Source organism: Propithecus coquereli, unplaced genomic scaffold (assembly GCF_000956105.1).
Source record: "Propithecus coquereli isolate 6110/MARCELLA unplaced genomic scaffold, Pcoq_1.0 Scaffold87, whole genome shotgun sequence".
Lineage (NCBI taxonomy): Eukaryota > Metazoa > Chordata > Mammalia > Primates > Indriidae > Propithecus > Propithecus coquereli.
This window is the reverse complement of record NW_012154951.1, coordinates 1597184-1617144: the sequence shown is the minus strand read 5'-3', so window position 1 is coordinate 1617144 and position 19961 is coordinate 1597184. Positions and strand designations below refer to the sequence as shown.

Genomic DNA, 19961 nt, shown 5'->3' with positions numbered 1-19961 from the left:
GTGCAAGAATAGCTGAAATTATCTGTATAATAAAAACATTTCTTCCATATTTTTCCTTAGATTCATGGTACCACTTGTGATATCTCTTTCTGTGATAATTCTGTACTTTTTATAACTTTTACAACTATCGTGAAGTAAAAAGAAAATATGTACCAAATTGATGTTAGTACTTGTGGTAAACATTTCAAAATAGACACACACATTTGCTTCAACTATAGACTTCAAAATAGTCCCATACTGTAAGTTCACATGACAATTTATGTCATCAATATATACGGTTTCTATGGCTATCGAAAACGTCTATATTGCTCTACAGATTGAGTATCCCTTATCTGAAGTGCTTGGGACCAAAAGTGTTTACAATTTTGGAATTTTTTTGGATTTTGGAATATTTGCACATATATAGTGAGATATCTCGGGGATGGGACCCAAATCTAAACATAAAATTCATTTGTTTCATTTATATCTTGTTTACATAGGCTAAAGGTAATTTTATACACTATCTTTAATAGTTTTGTGTTTGAAATGAAGTTTCTATAGACTGAACCATCAGAAACAAAGGTGTCACTATCTCAGCCTCCATGTGAACAATCTGTGGTTGTTTGGCATCATCATCATGCCTGACTCTGAATTTATATGCTATCCATAAAGAATCATTTTCTTACACTTACTTACACATAAGTGCTTAGTAAAAAATATGACATACCATTAATACGGTGAAGAAAAAATGTGTTCAGGGTTAACTACGCAGGACAGTAGCATCACCAGCACACCTGTGTCAGCTGTTAACAGCAACAACAAACAACAGGCTTTCAATCTCCACCTACAATGTTGTGATTTGATTAAAAGGTTACTGTACAGTGTATTTTATTTTTCTAGGTGAGAAGAAACATCAGAAGCAGTTGAGGGACCAGGAAGTGGGTCCTCTAGGCATGAGCAGGTGTGCTGCTGGATGGCTTTTCTGAATGTTTTCTCCAGAGTCATCTGCCCCATTAACAACAGTTTTTGTCTTAGAAGTCTCTCTTTGATTTTTTTAAATTGACATGATTTCATGTTCTGTTATCAATGCACACTGCTCTAGTCCTTCAACAAACCCATCACACAATTTTCACCATGTCATCTATAGGCACTTTTTCTGCAGTGTTAACATCATCTTCATCATCATTGATTATCATGAACACGTTGATTCAGAACCGTTTCAGCTACTTCACCAAGTCAGTGAATGAACAACTGGAGCCCCCTTATCACTGTTAAACACTTTGATATTCACTTCTTCCAGCTTACTGATGGAGTCTGAAGTTATATGTTTTTGCATGTAAGGAGGTCAGACATCATTTTTTTCCTCACTTGACAAATGAAATGCTTCAAAGTCGCCACCTTGTTCATCATCATCACTGAACACAGTAATAGACCAGAGGTTGTGTCAGGCATGCACAACTGTGTCTTTAGTCATTGTGCTTCAAGCATTGGCAATAGCACATATGGCATCCTTTGAGCTAAACTTTTGAAAACCTGCCACATACCCTGGTCACATGGCCGAATTAATGAAGTAACATTTAGGGGGAAGTACATGGAGTAAACATTATTTTTGATGACAATTTCAGCTGGAGGATGGGCAGAACAGTTTGTCAAGGAATAACAAAAATCACTCAGTCATCTTCCAGTCTAGCTTCCCTGCAGTGAGCACGAGCCACTGGTGCAAAATATTTGTGAAACCAATCAAAAAAGATGTCACTGGGGATCCATGCCTTTTTGTTAGCCTAATAATGGACTCAGAAGAAATTCACTACTTGAAAACAGAGAGAATGCAAGGTTTTGCCTATCACAGCAAGTTCACACTCATGCGTGCCTGCTGCATTAGCATATGCCAGCATAGTTATTCTGTCCTTGGCATCTTTAATTCCTGCAGCAGCTGTCTCATCAGCTGTAGTCAGTGTCTTTCTGGGGCAATAACACCAAAACAGTGATGTTTCATTAGCATTATAGACTTGTTCTGGCATCAGATTTTCATCAGTGATGACCTTGGCAAACTCATCAATGAATTTCTCTGCTGCTTTGTGATCAGCAGATGTTTTATCACCATAAATCTTTAAAAATTTAATGCTGTGACTTTTCTTAAATTTCTGTGACCAGCCTGTTAAATATTCACAGTTCCCTTTAATTTTCAGTTAATCGTGATAGATCTGTGCTTGTTTCATGATCAGTGTACCATTAAGTGGCATTCGTTCTCTGCGATACTGACAGATGCAATCTTTCAATACACAACTGAGATCTTCATTTTTAGCCTTATGCAAAATATTTTCCTATCTTTCCTTAATCTCTGTTCATCACTTTCAGCACAGAACTTCAACAGTTTATCCTTCTATTTCTTCAGGTCATACATGGTGGTCATTCCTACGTCATACCCTTTTCTGAAATGTTTTACACTTAAACTGCTGTCCAGTCTCTCCAACAACTTCAGTTTCTGTGCTATAGATAAACATATGTGCTTCTTCTCTTTTTCCTATCATTGTTACCCATAGGAGTATATTCAGGCCTTTTTGACATTTTCAACAGTATCTTTATACCACAGAGGAGAGACTAAGCAAAAAACAACAACAAGAACAACAAACCCTAAAAAAACAAAAACCACAGTGAGTTATGCACGCAGGTCTTGGCCCCATGTGGGGCATCTCAGAGAATCCACTATTGGCACGTCCGTCCAGCAAACAGACCATTTTATTACCCTTTATGAGTGCACCTGCGTGTTGGAATCTGGGCATGTGCAGAAAAGATACATTGCAGCTTCCGCGGGCTGGGAGGGTCTTTCTTCCCTTGGGGATGCTGAATAAACTGTGTGTTGTGTGCCTGTGTTTTGACTGTGACCCATCACCTGAGGTTCGGTGTGGAATTTTCAACTCGTGGGAGTCACTTGGTGCTCAAAACATTTTGAATTTTGGAGCATTTTGGATTTCAATTTTTTGGATTAGGGATGCTCAATCTGTAGTGAGAAGTTTTTTACCTTTATTAAAAAACATGATGATGGTGATGATTTTGTTAGGGAATAATAATTCTTCAGATAAATGCAAGAGAAATATGAACAATTTTACCCACCTTAACATAGAGGCAACAGTTTGCCTTCTAATGTTATTTAAAGATTTAAAATTACTTAATGGTGGTAATCATCTCCCACTTTTTCTGTCTAGTATAGCATCCAGACTTGTGCTGTTCAACACCATCGGGGTAGCCATGAGGCATTTAAATCCAAATTTAAATTAATTAACGTGAAATAAAATGAAATATTCACTTATTATGCACACTAGCCACATTCCAAGTGCTATAGCCACATGTGGCCACCATATTGGACAGCACAGATCTAGAACAATTCTATCACCACAGAATGTATTATTAGTCAGCACTGGACACTGTTGGGTTTATATAGTTGAATCCCAAAAAGTGTTGATCAAATGAACTGCTATTCAAATATAATGTAATAGTGTATGGTAGATGTAGGCCATTTACTTACCATTTCAAAAGTTCTAACCAGATAGATTCCTGGAAATTGGTCCCTAAGACAAACTTTGTAGGGGCCTTAGGCAGTACCATCCTTAGAGCCAGGCAAAAATAACCCCTGTTCTGGGCCTTCCATTTTAGAGGACACCAACTTGACTCTCCTCCTCATGGGGTAAAAAATCTACAGAGCCAACACCAGGAGCCCCTGAGGCCTTTCTACTTTGCTGTGTCTCTACAGGACCCAGGACCCTGGAACTCCCTGACTGAAATTCCCAAGGCCACTTTCAGGCCCTGAGATGGGGGTCTTCCCAGAATCGTCCTCCCAATGGAGAACCAAACAACCAGAATGCACAGTCCTGGGCCTGAGGGGCAGCTAAAGGGCTGCTGTTTGAAGGTGTGGCCAGAGCGTGGTTGGGTCGGCTGGGGTGTCCACACACAGGTCCAGAAAGCCCCTTATGTTCTTCAATGGAGCTGGGCACAGAAAGCAAATGGGGTGAGGGTATACATGGGAAGGGCTGGGATCTGACTCTCTCCTACCTGCCATATTTCAGGGTGAAACTCCAAGGTATCTGAGAATTCTGTTTATGAACTTGACCTTCCAGGTTGTTATGAAGGTACATTTTTCAAGGTAGAAGAACAGAATATATCTTATTCGTTAGCTTAACATATCCCTCGGAAATTTTTAAGCATAGGGTAAATAGGCCCTGGACTTGCAAACGTTAGGGCAGGTCTGGCAATCTTAGATAAAGTAATGGATTCAGGCGAGGTATCTTGACCCATTTGCTAACTATTGCTCGAACTGGTGAACATCTGAGGTACCTATGGACGTCAGAGAGAAATTTCCTTCAAAGGGCTGCTGTTGCAGGGAGGCCCTGATACATCTTGTGCAGGAACCATAACTGTTGTTGCTGAAGGCCAGAAAAAACTTCAGAGAGTTCACGTTATTGGAGTGGAACCCGTTTCCTGGTTCTGGTGTGTTTGGAACAAATGAGTGCGCAGTGAGGCGAGAAGGAGATTCTTTTCAAGGCACTTGGTCTTGGGCACTTTCCCCCTGGGGTTGTTGGCCCAGGGTTACCAGGACTGCTCTTCTTCCCACTCTGTCCTCGGGGCCTGGGCTCCTCAGGCGGAATGGGCGGTCCCCAGGGGCGCACAGGGCGGCTTTGTCTGGAGAGCGGTGGCGGCGAAGGGAAACGTGCGGCAGAGTAGGCACCGCGGCTGGAGTGTGGACTAGAACTTTTCTGCGCCCTCTCCAAGAGTTACCGTCCTCCTCCGGGCTCCCCCATAACTCCTGCCCCGAGGCGGTGGCCGGGCGTGCGCGGGGCCCAGAGTCGGTTTGGCAGGTCCCGGGAGCGCGCGCCTCCTCCCCGTAGCGGCGGGAGGCGAGGGGAGCGGGAGAGGAGTCGGAGGAGGAGGGGAAGGGGCGTGGGCGGCCGGCGGCGGCGGCGGCGGCGGGCGGGGAGGAGCCGCCGCGGGCCCTGGCCGGGGGAGGAGGCGGCGGCGGCGGCGGAAGAGGAGGCGGTGCTCCCGCCGGGCCATAGAGCGGCGCTGGGACCCGTGCGGCCGTGACCCCGCGGCTCCCCAGAGGCCGAGCTCAGCCGCAGCGGACAAAGGAGCATGTCGGCGCCGAGGAGGGCCAGTCCCCCGGCCGCCATGAGGCTCCAGGCGCCTCCGGGCCCGTGCAGTGCCCCTGCCCGCGCGGGCGCCGGGGCGGCCCGCTAGGCCAGTGCGCCGCCGCTCGGCTCGCAGGCCCCGGCCCGCAGCCGGGCCCGCAGCATGGAGCCGCTCCGGTACCCGCGGGGCCGCGCGCCGCCGCCGCTGCTGCTGCCGCTCGCGCTGCTCGCACTGCTGGGAGGCGGCGGCGGCGGCGCTGCGCTGCCCCCCGGCTGCAAGCAGGATGGGCGACCCCGAGGGGTCGGGAGGGCGGCTGGCGCCGCTGAGGGCAAGGTGGTGTGCAGCAGCCTGGAGCTCGCGCAGGTCCTGCCCCCGGACACGCTGCCCAACCGCACGGTCACCCTGTGAGTAGCCAGTGGGACACCCGGTCCTCCCCCGTCCCCTGCTCTTTCTCATTCCCTCGCTTCTCTCTGCTGAACTTTGGAGAGGGTCCTCGGGTACCCACGCGCCTTTGTGTGAATGAAGCTGCAGGCAGGGGGTGGTGCTGAGGAAGCCCTTGTGTGCTTGGCATGGGTGCAGTTCGGGGGAAGGCAAGCGAATCTCCCTCTGAGCTGCTTCCTAGCTCCGCTGGTTTGCAAAGTAAAGTTTTCGGGTTCCCCGGGCTCGCCCCGCGCAGTCCAGGGCGCAGCGCTTCTGTGGCTGTGCGGTGCCACGTGAGGATGCGAGTAAACATGCAGTCGGCGGAGTTAAAGCTCATTCATCCTGGGCTGGGGCTTCCAGAAAACACAGTGCTCGATTTGACGTGCCAGTCCTTCTGCTTTTGTGCAAATTAAGTTACACTTAGATGGTAGTTTGCAGACCCAAGGACTTGGAACGCCCCTGCTTGTGACCCCCAAACCCCGGGACTATTCCTTTGCCTTTCGCTAACCTAGTTTTATTACAGTTGAAGAGCACTCCCTAAGGGTTATTAAGGGCTAGAAACATTAGAGGTTAAGTTGCACACCTAATTCCAGTCCCCTTTTCACGTGTATGAGAGCTCATATTTAAAAGCCAAGAACTCCGGAATTGAAAACTGGGTTTGTGGTGCCTTCCAACTCGAGGGACTTTTGATTTTCGGATTGAGTATCTACGTAGAAGGAAAACTTTGGGTAACTCACTTTGTGTTAGGATTCAGGGTCCAGTTTTGCAGGCGTCGTTCTGCCAATTCTAGCAGAACAGTTGGCCCCATTGACTGTTGGTTTTGTTTTCTGAACGATGAATTGGAATTGGAAAAGTTTTAAGTCTAAGTGTTTCTAATGGATATTTTGTTAAACTGAAATATGAGTCCCTGGCTCCGTGTTCCTCTGTGTTGTTTTGGTTGGTTTCCTAAAAAAGAATCAAGGCTGCCACTATAAAAACATGAAGGCCAGGGCCGCAGCATGATCTATGAAAACACTTAAAATACGGTTTTTAAAGTAACCCAATTTCAGCAGGAGGATGTACAGGCTGGATAGGTGTAAATATCATTACTAACACCTTTGTTTACTCTTCATTTCCATTTTTTTTTTTTTTTTGAATTAGGAAACATTTAACACATGAAAACTCTGTGAGTTTTTCTGTTTATGGAGGCATGAAGATGGATGAAATAGTTTTTGTTTTCCTTCACTCCTTTATCAACACTTTACCATTTGGTGGTGGCAGCAGTTGTATTTATTTATTTCTTAGCCAGATTCTTTGAAGTGGAAATTTTGGGCTTGGGACCTTAATTACAGTCTGAGTTAAGTGGAGAAAAACCCCAGTGTTGGAGATGTCCCTTGTGCAGAAATGAGTCATCATGCAGTGACTTTACAAACACTTAGGTCCTCTCCCTCCTGGCTGGGTCAGTGAGTGGTGCTTAGGTTGATTCATGTTTAGGTCCGGTTTTTCTGACGTCAAAATGTCAACAATTCCAGCTGGATTAGATCAACTACTTGTAAATTGTTGATTTTGCTTTGCAGAAAAAAATAGGTGATGTGGTAGAAAATTGCTTTTTTGCATATTGTAAGTTAAACTATTTTACTGAATTTTTCATGACTAATTAAAATATAAATGCCTTTGAAATATTATTTTAATCCAGTTTTATTTTTGTATCTGAATACTCTTTAGATGAAAATAAAATTAATAAAATTTATTTAGTGAATGGGAGGAAAGTGTAATTTATTTAAGGACCAATTAAAGCTGTGGTTCTGGACGAAGTGGGTTGAAAGTATATCAGACTTGGTAGAGGGTCTTATGGGCCAGTTTCCTCATTTTAGGCAGGTAATCAGAGAGTCACTGTAGATGAGTGACTTGTCTAAGTTCTCATAGTGAATTAGCTGCTAGGTCCATGTCCCAGCTTCTTGCCCTGCAGTTCAGATGCTTTCTCATCTTTCCCTTTTGCCTTCATCATCCTAGTTCAACAGGGTCTTTGTTGAGCGGTCCCTAGGTAGTAGGTAGTATGTTAAGGATTGGACTATGTGTTAGTTCCTGGGGCTCCTGCAAATTACCACGAACTTGGTGGCTTGAAACTGCAAAATTATTCTCTCGCGGTTCCGGAGGCCACAAATCCAAAATCAGGGTGTCAGCAGAGCCATGCTCCCTGCGAGGACTGTAGGGGAGAATTCGTCCTTGCTTTTTTCAGCTTCTGGTGTTCTTTGGCTTGTGGCAGCATAACTCCAGTGTCTGCCTCTGTCTTCGCATGGCCTTTGTCCCTGGGTATCTCTAATCCTCTCCTTTCTCTTCTGAGGACACCAGCCGTTGAATTTAGGGTTCACCCAAGTCCATGATGATCACATCTCAAGATCATTTGCTTAATTATATCTGCAAAGACCCTGTTTCCAAATAACATCACATTCAAAGGTTAGGACTTGGACGTATCTTTTTGGGCGACACTATGTAGCTCACTACAGAATATAAAAAAAATGGTCTTTTTTTCTCCAAGAACTTATGGGTATTTGGAGAGAAAAATTCATGAATAAGTCTCAAAACAGAATGGTAAATATTCTATTACCCAGGTACACATGAGAGCCACCAAGACCCTCATGGGCACAGTTGGTGGCATTGAGGATCTCAGGATCCTGAGGTGATTTTGGAAAGAAGAGAAAGATAACTGTGAAGAAAACTGTGAGGGGACAAGGGGAGGACATGAGGGCCTGGAAGTGGGGCCCCTCTGCATGCCCATGGGTTTGGAGAGGGCAGTGTCCGGTTATGACGCTTTGCAGTTGGTGTTGCGGGAATGTCAAGGGCAAGTGTCCGGTGCCCAGAGTGGTCAGAGGGGAGGCCATAGGGGCCAAGTCAAGGACAGACAGGCTCCCTTGGTTCAGCCTTTAGCCCTTAGATGTGGCCACGTGTTTTCAGCTGAGTTGTGATGTGGCTGCAAGGAGGAAAATTGATTGATGAGCATTGGGAGAATGACGAGGATAGGATAGAATTTGTTTTTTAAATAATGAAGAATTTCTATTTAGTGGATGAACTAGATTTCACCGCAGCCTAAAGCTCTGACCTTTCGACTGTCTTACATCATTTCCACAGCTGTGCTTACCAAGAGAGGTCTGGCTTGACTCCATTTGTTCCCAGTATTTCTTGTAGACTTTTGATTTGAAATATTAAATTGCATCTATAATTTTAACACATAAATTGAATAAAAATTTACCTGCGTTTAATATTTTTGTTGGAAATATAAATTATGTTCCTATGCTTTATATGAAATGTTGCTCAATATTTTAAGTTTTAAAAGTTCTGAGGACTTCATTGATAGGAACATTTACACATTTAGCTCTGCTTTTCCAAATGTGTTTTGCTCATAATGCTACATGGTGATTCTAGACAAAGAAAGAATAAAAAAAAATTTGCGATTTGCCAAATAACTTCTAGGTTTTTCTCAGATGAACACACTAAAATAGTGCATGAGTTTTGGTTCTTACTTTACAAAACATTATGTTTGTTTGCAACCAAAGAACTGGTAATTATTTGGACGTCACCATTGTGGTTCAGAACCAGGTACAAGAAAAAGAATGCTTGAATTGTTCAGAAACTTAAACCTAGTTGGGGGGAAAGGATTTGCACAATAGGAAGCAGGCATTTAGGGAACAATTAAAGAATGTCTGTAATTAAGTAATAAATCCTGAGCTGCAGACTGTTTCCGTGATTTAGGAAGCCTGAAAAGGGGAGAGATCAGTGTGGCTGCGAAGTCATTGGAAGGTTTTTATTTTCCTGGAGAAGTTAGGACTTGAGCATGGCCTGAAGGAAGGGAAAGATTGGATTGAGTGGGGGAAGAGGGCATTCCGGAGGAAGGGTAGGGAATGGTGACTGGACCACCGGATGTGGAGAGAGCTATCGGAGCCATTGGCTTGCCCATTGTATTTCAAACATGGGCCTGGTTGGGGTCAGTTAGGGGAGAGTGTGCACATGGGAAGAGGTGGCCCAGGCAGAGCTGCACTGGAGCATGGTGGAGCCTGCAGGGGAGGGTGAGAAGGAGCTGCTGAGAGGCTGGAATAGCAACGGGCGAAGAGGTGGTGGTAGAATCTGGTCCTAGAAGCCAAGAGAAGTTTACTTGTCCAGACAGGAATGGTTGTGCCAGTTGAGAAGTGCTGAGAGATCCCATGCAGAAAGACCAATGAATGGACAGACTACTGGATTTGACAGCCTGGAGTTCAGTGCCCTCCCTGAGCAGTATCTAAGCACCATGGGTGAAAGAAGTCAGGCTTGGGTGGCTTGAAGGGAGAATGGCGGATGAAAGCGTAGGTGGAGAGTTTGGCTTTCGATGCCACCAGGGAAGGTCCAGCCCCACCTCGACATGGGCATCAAGGCAGGTAGGAGGGCAGCGGGGTGCGGTGGGTAAAGAAGAGGGAGTTCTGGCCCCATTGCTTCTATTTTCCAAAAGACATCAGGCAGGGCAAGGGAGGAAGGTGAAAGAGAAGTGAATGGTCCTTTTGGAAAGTGAACCTGGGGAGTGCACAGAAGTCACTAGGGTTGAGCTGTGTCCATTTTTGCCTTGTGGTCAGATTTAAAGGGAAACGCTAAGCGCAGTTGTTTTTCTCTAGCTGGATTCAGCCTGGAGATGCTCGGATGTAGCCAGGTTGCTTCTTTGCCAGGTGAGTGCAGCCGAAGGAGAGAGGAGCAGAGTGATTTTAATGAGTAGACCAGCAAGGTGTTGTGGCCTGAATTCCTACAAGCGTAGCTGCTGGGTAAGGTTGTTATTGAATTCAAGGTCTTAACATACCTCTGTAGCCTGATTAGCCAATACCCAACACAGATTATTTTTCTTTCTGTGGAGGTTTGTTGAGGCAGCGTTATGTTGTAGGCACAGTGCTGAGTGCCAGGGGCTCAGGGATAAAATAAAACATGATGCGTTCATCTAAGGATTCGTCTTATGTACAAATTCTCTGCTTATCTAAACTGTGCCTGCCATTATCCCCAGAGCAGAGTTTGTACTTTACTTTCTGTGTGCCTTGGCTAAGACAGTCATCCTTGCCTTGAAATCCCTGCCCTGGTAAATTCTGGGTCCTTCACAATTCAGCTCTACTGCTACAAGCTCTTCACTGTTTGAGTGTTTTGATTCCTCTCTTCTCTGAACCCAGGTAGCTCTTATTATCTGCTCTGGTGTCATTTTCTGTGCTTCTGGTGTATCACAGAAGGGTGTGATGCACATACTCTTGCAGAGAAGGACTCAGACCTGTCTTAGCACAGCGCCTGAGTATGGGTGGGTATGTAATTGTTCTTTATTGGCAATAGTAAAGCTAACAAAGATGTGGTTGGATGATGGAAAATCAGGAAAAGTGGTGGATGTGAATTCAAAATTTTTACCTTATTATAGCAAATGAGAACATTTGTTTATTTGGTTTCATAGCTGTAGGATCCCCAATTCAAAAAGAGGTATATTTAAATATATCTAATGTTACATTTGACCTACTTGGTCTCAAGTGTGTGGCAAACACATACGTAAACTGTGTTGGAAAGTGCCCTGCATTCTTTCCAGGAATATTGCTCAGAACTATTGCAGAATTTGACTTAGGCATTTTGTCCGTGAATGCAAGTCTTCAGTTTTTCTGATATGGTGACAAGGTTTTTGCATGAAACAGCCTCTAAATCCTGTTGCTTTTTGCCTGCTTGGAGTCCCCCAGCATCAAGAGAACATGAGAGAAGTTGGTGGGTTTGGCAGTATACCAAGTCTAGAAACAAACAAATACGTCTGGAGAGGTTTGCCCAAGTGTAATTCTAGCTTTTATTCCCAGGAGCCTGTAAAGATGGTGTTTAAAAACAGACAAAACCAGAAGTAAAAACTCTTGAAAGAAACTCAGAAAATAACACAGGATGTTGTTTCTTATAAGAATATTGAATGACTTTTTTATTTCATTCAGCTTCTTTTCAGAATGTGATTGTTTTCTGTATTGGCTCAACCCTATGGAGGAATCTTAAGTCCAAAGAACATAGCTAATTTATTATTGTGTTAACATTTTTCTCATAAACAGACAAAAATTAGGATACAGAATTCTTTAAGTTTTAGTGGCTTATTAATTTAGTTTTCATAAAGATTAGGAAGCTATAGATGCACACTTGCTCAATAAGTTTATTGGTGCCTGAGTAATTTATTTTAAAATTTAGTATAATTTTAATGCTTTATGTATGGTTTAACTTGCATTTATGTTCAAATGCAGACAAATTTAGTCTGAAGAGGGAGCTTTAAAAAAGTATGCAATTCCTCCCAAGGTTGTTTTTCTTCCTTCTCGACTAAACTTTTCAGAAATGTTGCATATTTGGTAAGGGAATCCCCTACATGTTGTGGGTGGAGTGGGACAGAGAAGTAGTAGGTGCCTCACAGAAGGCACATGTCTTGACCACTTTAAGTACCATGCTGGGCACAGTGCAGATACTAGACTTTGCTTTTGCTTTTTATCCAGTAAAGCATTTCTCGTCCTCTGATCCTTCCTGTTCAGCAGGAAGGGAACAAACAGAAGGTTTAAGGGGTTGGCATAAAAATAATACAGAACCTTCACCTCTTCTCCCCGACCCCAGCACCCGGGTCTTCTTTTTCCTATTTGTCTGCAAGGTGCAAGCCCAGGTTTGAATCTGTGCCTTCCTATAGCAGGGACTGTGGAAGACCAGAATTCACTTTTGGTCTTTACTCTTCTCTAGTGGCATTATTGATAATTCCTATCCTAAACTGCCTGCTTTTGCATTCATTTAGCAAATAGTTTTTCAATGTCTCTCCTGCTTGAGGATTTATGTGACTTCTTATCTTTGGGCTTGACTTTTCTTTTGGTCTATTAGACCAGTTTTATGCTAGTCTTGTGTGTCTTTCTGGAGCTCGGCCTCTTGCCCCTGGTTAGATATGACCATCTAGCTCTTTATGAAGTGATTTAACCTGTATCTTCCTCTGTTGTCACATTCTGCTAAGATAGCAGTAGATAGCAGGAGGATAACTTGTTGATTTCTAGATATTTTAATGGGCACTGGGAGGTTCTAAAAGGGAATTTGCAAGACTGGTTTAGGAACAACCTTGCTAAAGGGACTGATGGATGTTTTTGTTCTCTGACCACCATTTGCTTTTCTTCTCATGACGATCTACTAGCACAAAACCTTTCCTCTACCTGGAATGGTTGGTGAGTTTGGTATTGAAGTTTTCAACCTTGTATTTGAAATCAACAGGCAGCATTTAAAGTTCAGATGCCTGGACTCCAGACCTCACGTTCTGATTTAATTGTTCAGGGATGGGGCCTGGACATTGGTGCTTTTCAGAACCTCCTTGGGTGGTTCTGATGTCACCTGGTTGAGAACCTGTTGTTTAGTAGCCCAGCGACCTGAAGGGTTAACCATAGTCACCAGCTGTCACCTGCTGCAACAAAAGAAGGTAGAAGAAAGAGCAGAGGAACAAATTGAGAGCAGCTGGCTCACATGGGAGGGAGGGGCCGTTCCAAGTGGAGCAAAGACGATGAAATCAAGAGACATTTCTAGGACAGATAGCTTAGAGAGTCCAGTTAGGGCCTTATTCATAGGAGCCAAGAAAAATGACTATTCATAGAGCAGAGAGTGACCTGCTGAAGTCGAATTTAATATCAAATCATGGGGTTAAGGGCAAGAAGGTTTTATAGATGGGTTGTCGAGTTAAATGAATAAAATGAAAGGTTCTAACAGCAGCAAGCATTTGTCCAGCAGTATTTGAGGGCCTACCGTTGATAAGCATGTTAGAGACACTCTGATAAGAGATTGACTTTGTCAAGACACAGAACTTTGTTGCCAGGCTGTGAGCCCCAATCAGTTCAGGTGTCAGACATTTGCTAGTTGCTTTAAGCTTCTGTCAGTTCAGATTAGTGACATTCTTGGTTCTCGGTTTAAATAAAATTTTTAAAAAGTTACATTTTTTTGTCTTTTTTTTCTTTCCTGTATTTACTTTCTTAAGTTTAAATTACATAATGTTTGAATTGTCATGCATATTGCAGTCTTTTCTTTTGTTCCTAAGTAATCACCATTGAGAGGGGCAGGTATATAGAATTATATGTTACACACAAGAAGGCTGCATTGTCTGTCACCCTCACCGTCTATTGTTTAGAGTTTTCATCAAACCTATATGATTCTGCTTGATGGCAGTGCTATCATAAGCATGAGAAAATCTTTTGGCAGGATTGCTAGCTCTCTATGTAACAGTGCTGTCTCTCACCTGTTCAAGAATTGTACTTGCAGCCAAGGTGTCTCCCCTCAAGAAGAATACATGTGCCCCCTACCAAGGCTGAGGAGACCTAGAGGATCCCTGAAGTTATGTGAGCTCCCCAATCCCATTCCAGCCCCTACAGCCCCCCCAAGCACAGGGCGAAATGCACAGCATGTGATTGGTAAGTTTTGATGAATTAAATTCACTCCTGTTACAAAGACATTTCTCAATTGGAGTACATGGTTCCAACTGTGTGACCTGGCCTCATCTATAATGTCAGTTCTGGTGAAGTATCAGACTTATTTCCTCCTGCATCTGTAGCACCTAGTACAGTGACAGGCATTTACTAGCCACTCCTGTGATGGCCTGATATTGTGGGTGGGACAGAAAGCAGGTGAAAGTTGTGCTAGGGATGACACTTCAAACCCTGCTTAGACTTAATTGAGGGAAACTTAGAGCAGCCTTGGAAGTGTAACTATAATGAAGGTTGTTTAATGCAGTTGTTAAAAGTTTTCTTTCTTTAAGCGTGCTTGAATCTAAGTCTAATTAAATTGATTCATTTCCCATCAAGATAAGACTTAAAAGCATTCTTTGTTTTGTTGTGCAATTCTTCCTGACTCTTCTCATGAAAAAGGCAAAGAGAAATTGACTGTAGTGCATTCATCTCCAGGGCAGTGTTGAAGAGGGATGTCCTTTTTTATTAGGTTTATCTTTTTTTTTTTTTTAACTTGCCTTTTGTTTGTTTGTTTGTTTTAAACAAGACCAAGTGTAAACTCTCTTTATGACTGAGACTTGAAATTCTAAAGTCTTTCCAGTGACATGGAATTGCAGTCTACCTTAGTGGACAGTGCTGGGCTGGCTCTTCCATTCCTGGTGACCACTCGTGTTTGTTTGCATTGTGGCAACTGTCATACTGTTTTGAATTATTTGTTTACAGTCCTAGCTCTCTTACCAGATTGTGGACTCTTCACAGCCATATTTATCTCTGTATCCCAGTGTCTAGCACAGAAGCACTCAGTAAATCTTGGTACAAAGAGGTCCCATTTTTTCCTACTGTTCTTTTTCACAAGTAGGACTAGGGAAATAATCTTGCATTATTCTTAGGTGGGATGAATCTATCATAGATGAACTTGAGACTCTTCAAAGCAAGATATTCAACATACAACGCCAAGGCTTAAACTCCCACGTTTCATCTGATAGTAAAATGTGTCTCCCCTCTACTGGGATTAATTTTGTTTTTTCATTTCTTGATCCAGTTCCCTCCTATTTCTCACCTATCTTCCCTGTGTTTTAAACTTCTCCCCTAGTTTGTGATGTTTCTCCTCAGCATGTAGGAACACATCCTTTTCTCCTCTGTTAAAAAAGACTCCCCTACTCAAAAAACTCCCTTTAGCACCGTGTGGGGTGATCACTGTCTTTCTGTCACTAGTAAGCTTCTTGAAAAGTAGCTTGATTCCACCGTCTTTCTCTCCTTACCTCTTATTTCAGTTTCGGCCTCTTGCTGTCTAGTTTCTGCCCCGTGTTCCTGCTGAAGTCTGTCTAGATTAAACCTTTTTTTATTTATTACCACGTTTCTTCTTATTCTGGTCCTTTAGCATGATGGGCACATTGAATTATTGTTAGTGCTAGTTATTGAATTTCTGCAACTGTGTTTACTAATTAAACCGTTCTTTCATCCTCACATGGTTTGGGCGGGGGAGGTGTCAGGAGGAACTGGCTGCTTGGCTGCATGGTTTCCCTGCCAAGATAGACCCAGGAAGGGCAGTACCTCTAGGAGGTGGCATGCTTTTTGAGATAAGGCTCCTGGGAGTGGGTACCATCCAGTCTGAAACTATGAGAAATAGGGATTGTCCGCTTGAGATTATTGCCTACTTAAAGAACCCTAGTGAACCGTTCTATGAGGATTGGAATTGGAATTTTTCAGTGCTTGTCCTTGAAAAGGAAAAAGAAAGGTATTTGAGTTCTTCCTTCAGGGATAAAGTTGAAAAACTTGTCCATCGGCTTAGCTAAGAAGTTAGCAACAACCACAGACTGGTAACTTTGTAAGACCTTTTTTTTCTTTCTTTCTTTTTTTTAAGCTTTATAATCTTCTCAGTTCCTTGTGCTAGTTTTTCCGCCTTTTTCCATTTTAGTGATTATAAAACTTTTTCCATTGGAAGTGTTCTGTTTCTGCTGTGTGCAGTACACATGAGAGGGGAACATTAGGGAGACATTCTGTATTAAGTCTTAGTACATCCAGAGCGAGAGTAAGTGATGACAGCTTTAGAATGGAAAGGAAAACGTGAGGATTCCTCAGGATCTGCGGTCAATGAGTAACAGGCTCCCTCTTTGGCTGCAAAAAGAGTTTTGGGGGTGAGCATAACATGGCTCACCCAAGTTCTTTCTTGCTCTTTAACTTCTATGCTATCTTACTGGTCTATGGGATTATGTAAACCTTAATGGTTATTTTATGCTGACCCAGAGTTTATTTTCCAGTGATGCATTTATTTTTCTGTTGGGATGTTGCCAGATAGTAAAGTCAAGCTAATGATCCTGGGCTTCTCCTTCTCAGTGTTCTCATGCAAGAAAATAGGATTTCAGCAAACGTTTCTCTTTACCCTTCTGATGAAATTACTTTGATAGACCTGCTGTTTCTGGTTTTGATGTAACCTCACTTGTGTTACCTAATGTACAGACATATTGAGGTTCTCTAGAAAAACAGAACCAATAGAATGAATAGATAGATTTATTATGGGAATTGGCTCATGCAGTTGTAGAGATGAAGAATTCCCATGATCTGCAACCTGGAGAACTAGGAAAGCCGGCGGTGTAATTCAGTCCATGTTCCAAGGCCTGAGAATGAGAATCGGCTTGGGGAGATGTAAATCTCGGTTTGGGTCTGAAAGCCTGAGAAGCAGGAGCACAGATGTCGGAGAGCAGGAGAAGATGGATGTGTCAGCTCTAGCAAGAAGCGAATTTGCCCTTCCACCGTTTTGCTCTATTCAGGTCCTCAGTGGATTGGGTGGGATTGGATGTTGCCCAACCGCACTGGGGAGGCCCTTCTATTCTACTCAGTCCACCAATGTGAATGCTAATCTCTTCTAGAAACACTCTCACAGACCCACCCAGAAATAATGTTTTACCAGCTATCTGGGCATCTCTTAGCCCAGTCACATTGACAAATAAAATTAACCATCACGACAGGATTAAGAACCTGTTTTTTTTGTTTTGTTTTTTATTTTAGAAGAGGTTTCTTTCTAGTGCTAGTTTGACTTTCTTCTAAAACTGGTTTGGTAATTATCTTGAGCTACCAGACTAGAGAAATTTCAGGTGTTTATAGAGCTTATTGACCTTCAGAACTTTATATATAAGTGTCCTTAACTGATTTCAAAGTTCTAAAACAACCAACGTTTGGATATTTATCATGCGCTAGGTACTGTGCCAAGTGCTTCATGTATAATATCTCACTTAATGATTAAAATAGCTTTATGAACTTGGTATTGTCCACATTTGACAGGTGTGCCAGCTGAAGCAGGGACAGGTAAATTGATCTTCTCAGGTTACACGTTTTGTAGGTTGCTGGGCCTGGCTGGCTTCTGGCCTAGGACTCTAGGCCTGTAATTCTAACTATTGTCATGCCTATAAAAGTCACAGACAACTTAAATGCTCTCTTTGGTGGTAGGGTTGGGGGTAAACCTTTGTAGAACAGTTGATACAGAAGACTTGTTTTTTGTGTTGAACCATTTCTTTAGAAGTGGCTGACCGATGGGAAAACAAAGTACAGGTTAAACATCTCAAATCTGAAAATCTGAAATGCTCTAAAATCTAAAGCTTTTTGATCACTGGCATGATGCTCACAGGAATTGCTCATTGGAGCATTTGCGATTTCAGATTTCTGGATTAGGAGTGCTCAACCAGTAAGTTTAATGCAAAACCTGAAACCCGAAACACTTCTGGCCCCAAGCATTTCGGATAAGGGCTATTCAACCTGTAACAGAATTTTCACCTAGTACGTATTATGCCCAAGTGACTAACTGGGGAAGGAAAGAATTTTGACATCCCATTTTGCTATCATCAGGTGTTTGTGTAAATGACCAGGGGCAGTTATACTTAGATCTGTAATTCAATATTTATTGTTTATTAAACAATCCATCCTTTGTGTATCTACATTCTTGAGATTGAAAATTTTGTCCTGGAATAATAAATCACCTTATCTCAAACATAGCTGCTGTGTAAAGATGAAAGGAAAAAGAACATCATAGAGAAGGGAATTGCATTTTGGGTAGGTTTCCATCTAAAGCGAGAGGAATTCATAACACTCTAGTTCTCTTTTAGGCAAGGTTCAATCTGCATGAATTACTGTTCTGGGTGAGCAGGGAGCTGTCATTCCTACCCCTTATTTAATAAAGACGACCAGAAAGGAGAATACAGAGGAAATAGCAGGAGACTGAATGGATGTGGGGACTGCCATTGGCTTTGCTACCAAGTGGAATTGTGACCCTTGGCAAATCACATTTCTGGGCTTTGCTTTCCTAGCTGGTAAAATGAGGTTTTGAACTAGATTTTCTTTAAGAGCTCTTTATAGCTACTAAAATTCTGTGATTTTAGAGATCTTACAAAACCAAAACAAATCTGACAAGAGTGCTAAAGTGTTTTTAAAAAGTCACAAAAGTTACATGCACATTTAACGAAGCTCCAGTTGTTTTATTAGAACGGATTCATTGCATCATTCATTGCATTATAATAGTAAGTGCAGGGGCTGCTTCCTTGGGGTGGGGGTGGGTGGTTGGGGCTGCTTGTAATTAGCGTCTGGGCTGCCTGGTTCCTGAGCTTTGCTTGCCTTTTCTCACCACTAATTGCCCCTCACTTGCAGGCTGAGACCTGCCCTCTTTTAGGGCTAATCCCAACCTTGGGACCTTGTGCTCTCCTTGTGTTAACTGGATTTATATTTAAGATCTGAATACTTGAGGAGCATTTTTAGCATGTGCACTCTGGTTATCCCTTTGCATATCACTATTCTGTCCTCTGCTATTCCATGTATAGGAATATCGATTTTTAAACCCCAACTCCGTGAGTCAGCCATCCTGCTTGTCTGAATTTCTAAGTACCAGATGAATCTGCAGGGTGTCCAGAAATTTCAGAAACAGACTTTTTTTTTTTTACATAGTGAAAATGTCCTTGATGACTATACATATGCACACATATTTTTTTTTTCTTTGATTTCCAGACTTTATGGACATCCTGCAGATTCTGTACCACTGTTGTATTTTTCTTGCCTGTATTCTGCCCCACCTTTTATGGCTTTGTATTACCACATATTTATTATGGAATCCTTTAATGCCAGTGTTCTGGCTGATTCTGTTTCACAGCAGTTTCCTGTTGACCCTCTGTTGTCTCCTGCTTCACCTAACTCTAAGTGGCCAGGCCTCTTCCTGGTCACAGTCCCCCCAGCAGTTATCAAAGTACATTTGGGTCTTAGTTTCCTTTGTGGTGGTTTCTGCAGTAGAACCAGTGGGGCGACTAGATTTCTTGAACGTCTGCCCCAGTGAGCTGGGAGTAGTTGTTGGAAGTGCTGTGTGAGCTTTTAAGGGAAGTGTCAAGACTGAATAATGATCTGTCACGGGCATGGCATGGGGAGGTGGACATGGCATGGGGAGGCAGTGGTCCATGAGCCATTATTTGCCAATGGCCCTGGAAGCCTGAAGCTATGTTAATAACTGTATTAATTGTTTCTTTGGTTTACAGTCTTATGCTCAGACAGGCCTTTTGTGCATATCAGGCTTCTCCACTGTTTGAGATAGTTTCAATACCTACTTTAAAAGTGGCTCAGCCACCTGAATTTACAAAAGGTCTGGAGAGATTTCTTACCAGTAGAATTATTTAGATTCTATGCTTAATAGTAAGCTCTATCCTTGTCAAAAATGCTGATCTCACTCCTCAGTCATAATTTCCAACGTGTTCTCTCCAGGTATATTCTAATAGGGTGTGGGTCCCAGTGTTTGGACCAGCTCCCTAAGGGTCTTTGGGGAACTATATTGGGGAAAAAGGCTGGTTCCTATATATTTAGATATAGGATTAAGATATAAATTAGTAAGAAAAGACATATGATCCATTGGAAATAATGGCATAATAATAATAGGTAATGATTGCTGAGTATGCTGGATCCTGTAGTTAAGTGTTTAAGTTGTATTAGTTACTTTCCACAGTTCCCTAATGAGGTCTTTATTATTGTGAT

General features: G+C 42.8%; 1 protein-coding gene across 1 annotated transcript in view; it reads left to right on the top strand.

Moving 5' to 3' along the window:
• Positions 1 to 5265: 5265 nt before the first annotated feature.
• ADGRA3 (adhesion G protein-coupled receptor A3) overlaps positions 5266 to 19961 on the top strand; it is a 114198-nt gene continuing 99502 nt past the window's right edge. The window contains exon 1 of the mRNA XM_012664185.1: positions 5266 to 5507. Within this exon, the coding sequence (XP_012519639.1) occupies positions 5266 to 5507 (242 nt within the window). The remainder of the gene's footprint in view (positions 5508 to 19961) is intronic.